Source organism: Eptesicus fuscus, chromosome 2, assembly GCF_027574615.1.
Source record: "Eptesicus fuscus isolate TK198812 chromosome 2, DD_ASM_mEF_20220401, whole genome shotgun sequence".
Taxonomy (NCBI): domain Eukaryota; kingdom Metazoa; phylum Chordata; class Mammalia; order Chiroptera; family Vespertilionidae; genus Eptesicus; species Eptesicus fuscus.
Window position 1 is genome coordinate 116722397 of NC_072474.1, and position 4954 is coordinate 116727350.

At 70.2% G+C, this 4954-nt stretch overlaps 1 protein-coding gene across 1 annotated transcript; it reads right to left on the bottom strand.

The window, feature by feature from the left end:
* C2H4orf48 (chromosome 2 C4orf48 homolog) lies at positions 1 to 1910 on the bottom strand. Its single transcript, XM_054724281.1, has 4 exons — positions 1831 to 1910; positions 1478 to 1622; positions 973 to 1061; positions 1 to 99 (listed from the first exon to the last, which is right to left on the bottom strand). The coding sequence occupies exons 2-4, from the start codon at positions 1596 to 1598 to the stop codon at positions 34 to 36; spliced, it is 276 nt and encodes a 91-aa protein (XP_054580256.1). The 5' UTR covers positions 1599 to 1622; positions 1831 to 1910; the 3' UTR covers positions 1 to 33.
* Between the last annotated feature and the right edge of the window lie 3044 nt (positions 1911 to 4954).

The following is a 4954-nucleotide window of genomic DNA, read 5'->3' on the forward strand; positions in this document are numbered from 1 at the left end:
CGGGGCGTTTATTGGGGGGCAGCGGGCGGGGCCTCAGCGCCCCGCGGGCCAGCAGGCGCACAGGGCCCGGCGCTCCGCCTGCAGCAGGAGGGTCTCCGTCTGAAAAGCAACAGGGACGTCAGGGTGTGACGTCACACCCCGCCCCCCCCAGGGGTGCGCCACCTCCTGGCTCCTCCCAAACCCACCGGCAGTTCCTCTCCCGGGCCCCCTGCCGGTCCGCACCCACTTACTGCCGGGACCCTCTGCTGCGGCCCCGCTCCCTCCTGAATTCCTCCCGCCCCCGCCCCCGTCTCCCCGCTCCCCCCGCAGGTCCTGGCGGGGGCTCTGCACCCCCACATCCCTCGGAGGAGAGAGAAACGTCAATGGTGAGAGGATCACTGATGGGCTGCCTGCTGCGTGCCACCCTGGGGGTGCAGCCTGCAACCCGGGCGTGTCGTGACCTCGTGGCTCACAGCTCGACCCCCAGCCACTGAGCCACGCCGGCGGGGACGGAGATCACTTTTCCTGCTTCTCCAACTCCTCCAGCCGCCAGCCCGCCAGCCCTCCCCCTCAGGTGGGTGTGGGGGGGCCTCAGACCCCGGGGCCTGCAGGTCTCAGTCCGGGCCCTTCGGCAGCGGCCGGGCCTCCCCTCCTTCCCGCTTCCGGGAACCCTGCCCCAGGAGGGGTGGTGCCTGTCACACTCTGCTGGGGCTCCCTGCTCACTCCGCACTCGGGGTTGCCCTGTCTCGGGGACCCAGCGGCCTGCGCACGCAGCCTCCCTCCCAGACCACCCTGCCCAAGCCCACCCACGTGCCCGGCACCGCGCTCCCCCCACCAGGTCCCCCGTTTCCTCTCTGCCCGCCAGGGGAAGGCCGGGCCGGGGGCCGGGCCGGGCCGGGGGGGGGGGGGCCGGGCCGGGGGCAGGGACCCGTGTGCCGGGTGAGCGGAGCCGGAGGAGGGCGCTGTGCTGGGAGCGGGGCGGGGAGACCTCACCCGCGCGTCCAGGCTGTAGGCCGTCTTCCGCAGGTCCTGCAGGGCGCGCTGCATGAACTCGAACGCGTGGCAGTCCACGCACGGGCGGCCTGCGGGGGCGGGTCAGCGGGGGGCCCCGTGCTCGATCCCCGAGCAGCGGGCCTCCGCCCCCCACCCTCCACCCGCACCCCCCACCGAAGGGGCGGCCAGGGAGGCGGGAGGCGGGCGGGGCACGGGGACGCCGGGAACAAAGCGAGGCGCGGCCTCCCGCACGCACGACGGGGACCGGGACGGGGACGGGGGACGGGCACGACGGGGACTGGGACGGGGGACGGGGACCGGGACGGGGGACGGGGACCGGGACGGGGGACGGGGGACGGGCACGACGGGGACGGGGACCGGGACGGGCACGACGGGGACGGGGACGGGGGACGGGGGACGGGCACGACGGGGACGGGGACCGGGACGGGGGACGGGGGACGGGCACGACGGGGACCAGGACGGGGACGGGCCCCGCGGCACCTACTCTGCGCGGGGACGGCGCTCCCGGCGGGCTCGGCGCGGGCCTGGGCGCCCAGCAGCGCCGCGCTCAGCAGCAGCAGCAGCAGCAGCGGCCTCGGGGGGCGGCGCGGGGACGGGGGCGCCATGGCCGAGCGGAGGGGGCGGCGGCCCTGCAACGCGCGGGAGGGTCCGTGCGCCCGCCTCGCCCCCGCTCCGCTGCGGCCCCCGCCCCTCCCGGGACCCGCGAGCCCCCGGTCCGCGAACCCCCACCTCGCGCCCCATCACCCGACCTCAGCCTGCGAACACTGGCCCCGAACCCCCTCCCTCAGACCCCCCCCCGCGGCCCCCCGGCCCCCGGCCCCGCGGACCCGCCCTTACCGCGGTCGGGGACCCCGTGAACGCAGCGCGGGCGACTGGGGGAGACGCGTTGCGTTCAGCGCGCACCGCGCATGCGCTCCCCGGCCCTGTCCGGGATCCCCCCCCTCCCTTCACCCCCTCCCCCCTCCCCCGTCCGACGTCGTCGTCATGGAAACCGGAGGCCGAAGGATTTAAAACTGCAGATTTAAAGGGACCAGAGTGGCTCAGGGATTCCGGGTGCGCAACCCCGGCCCGGGCTGAGCCTGGAGCGCCGTCCGGTCCCCGGGTGAAGTCAGGAGGGCCGCCTGGAGGCGGCGGCGTCTGGGAGGGACAGTCAGAGCGGAGGCGGCGGGAAATCTGTGGCCGGAGCCTGGCGGTTCCGGGGCCGTGGTGTCCCTGGGCCGACCCCGAGGGAGGACCCCTGAGCTCCCCGGCTGGTGGGGGCCAACCGGGTGCTGTCCAGGGAGACCCGGTCCTGACTCCGGTCCTGACTCCGCCGGCCTGGCCCCGACCCGTCTGACCCGTCTTTCCACCTCCCGGTGCCCCTCCCCAACCTAGCGGCCCCCCAACTGTGTGGCCTCGGAGGGAGGGGTCCTTGGTCTCTGCCTTTGCTCCCCTTGAACACGAAGCCCTTGCCCCAAAGAGAAAGCCGGTGCGCGCGTCTCAGGTCCCCCCTCCGGCTGCCGGTTCGGGGAGCCGGTCTGCCTGGGAGTTCGGGGACCCACTTGGCGTCCACTGGCCGCTTCTGAGCCCAGCAGGGCGCCCGGCCCCGGGAAGGCGCCCCGGTCCCGTCCTGCTGCGCCGGGGGGGGGGGGGGGGCCGTGCCCGGCTCTCGGGTCAGTTGTCCGCGGGCGCCGTGACCTCCCCGCTGCTCCTGCCCGAGGGGCGGACGCGGGCCGAGCGGGGCGGGAAGGGCGGTCCGCGGACCCTGACGCGCGTTCCCGCGCTTTTTTGTCCCGAGCCCCGGGCGGGCGACAGCTCCCCCTCCGCCCCCAACCCCCTCCTCTCCCCGCTGCTCCTCTCATCCCCTCATCCCGGGGCCAGCCTGACCCTCCCGCCGAGCACACACCCTCGGACCCCCCTCCCCCCACCCCCCCAACACAGTCCTCCCCGCAGCTGTGCGCCCCGCTGAGCGGACCACGCAGACAGTCGGGTGGCATCTCAGGGCCCTCGGGGCTGCCGGGTCCTGAGTATGGGGACCCCCTCCCCAGCCCTCATCCCCTCCAAACAACACAGACCTCGTGAACCCCCCCCCCCCCCAGTGCCTCTGCGGCCCCTTTCCCTCCCTTTCTCTCTCCAGCCACTCCTGGCCCAACGGCCAGCCCTCCCCGCACCCCTGTCCTCCCAGGACCCTGTCCTCAGGCCTCCCCGCTCCGCCCCATCCTGCGGCCTCCTCCGGCCGCGGCCTCCAGGTCCCCAGGGCCCACTCTCCCGGCCCTGCAGCTCCACTCGGACAAGTGACCGCCAATGTCAGCGAGTCCAAAACTGCCTGATTCAACCTCCGTCTGTGGCCCTCCCCCCACAACCTCAGTCCCATCCCGAGAGGGGCTCAGGCCAGGCCCACCACCGCCCTAGAGAGCCCTCTCTCCATCCCAGAACCAAGGGAGCCACAGAACCCGCCACTCCCGCCCACCGCCCAGGTCCCCACGCCCACACTGCCCACGGCCCCTAGTCCACGCTGCCCACGACCCCTAGTCCACAGTGCCCACGGCCCCTAGTCCACGCTGCCCACGGCCCCTAGTCCACGGTGCCCACGGCCCCTAGTCCACGCTGCCCACGGCCCCTAGTCCACGGTGCCCACGGCCCCTAGTCCACGCTGCCCGCGGCCCCTAGTCCACGCTGCCCGCGGCCCCTAGTCCACGCTGCCCGCGGCCCCTAGTCCACGCTGCCCACGGCCCCTAGTCCACGCTGCCCACGGCCCCTAGTCCACGCTGCCCACGGCCCCTAGTCCACGCTGCCCACGGCCCCTAGTCCACAGTCCCCCCAATCCTGGCCCTTGCTGCCCCCCAGAGTCCAGGCTCCATGACCCATTAAACTCCCCACCCCCCTCCACCCCCCCCCAGCCCCGGCACCCACCATCTGCTTCCTGTCTCTGGATCTGACTCCTCTACTATCTCGTGGGAGTGGGCCGCACAGTGTTTGTCTCTGTGTCTGACGTATTTCACTCCACAGGGTCCTCACGGTTCACCCACGGCCAAGCACGTCAGACTCGCGGCCTGCGGGCCAAATGCGGCCCAGCCAATATAACGGTGTATAAGAAACGATTTAATAAAAACTTCGTAGCTTAATTTTTACAATATCCTGTTATACATAACCCTCTGTAATAAAAGCCTAATATGCAAATTGTCCCCTCAGCGTTCGTTTGACCACTCGCTATGACGTGCGCTGGCCACAGGGGGCAGCACAGAACATGGCGGGCGTTGGTGACATGGCACTGGCAGCAGGCAGCAGTGGAGAAGCTGCCGGCCCCATGGGCCCCGAAGAGAGCGGGATGGTGGAGCAGGTGAGCAGGCGGCACCAGTTCAAAGTGGGTGTGACCGAGGCCCAATCACCCCCCTGATCACCTGCAGACTGTGGCCAGCGGAGGAGGTGGGGGCGGGGCTGCCCTCCGGCTCTCAGGCACTGAGGTGGGGTGGGGGGCACGGCCCAATCGATCCTCCTGCAGGTGGGATGGTGGAGCAGGTGAGGGGGGGGTGCCAGGCCAAGGCCGGGTGCCAGGCTGGGCTGCAGGGCTGCGAGGCTGGGGGCAGGTCACCCTGAGGGACCCAACCCGTGCACGAATCCGTGCACCAGGCCTCTAGTTATTATTAATAACGAACCACAACGTTCACTAATGACTGACGACTATCATCGTGTTGCATTCATTTCCCTTACGCGCCTTACACGCAGGCGCACCATTTCTCTCCACTAATACTAGCAGCGAATATTTTAGCTGCCAATTGCCACATCATTAGTCTTGTACTGACTTGTTTGGTGTGTGCAACATGAAATATTTTGTTTTTGGAGAACAAGGAAAATAGATTTATTTTTGTGATGCTTTTTTAAAATATATTTTATTTATTTTTTTACAGAGAGGAAGGGAGAGGGACAGAGAGTTAGAAACATCGATGAGAATCGAACCTGCGACCCTTGAGTCCGCAGGCCG

Excerpts from the sequence above, each read along its gene's own strand:
- C2H4orf48 (XM_054724281.1), bottom strand. The coding sequence starts at position 1,598 with ATGGCGCCCCCGTCCCCGCGCCGCCCCCCGAGGCCGCTGCTGCTGCTG. Across the intron at positions 1,062-1,477 it reads GAGCGCCGTCCCCGCGCAGA|GCCGCCCGTGCGTGGACTGC; the intron begins GTAGGTGCCGCG and ends CCGCCCCCGCAG. Across the intron at positions 100-972 it reads CCTACAGCCTGGACGCGCGG|ACGGAGACCCTCCTGCTGCA; the intron begins GTGAGGTCTCCC and ends GTTGCTTTTCAG.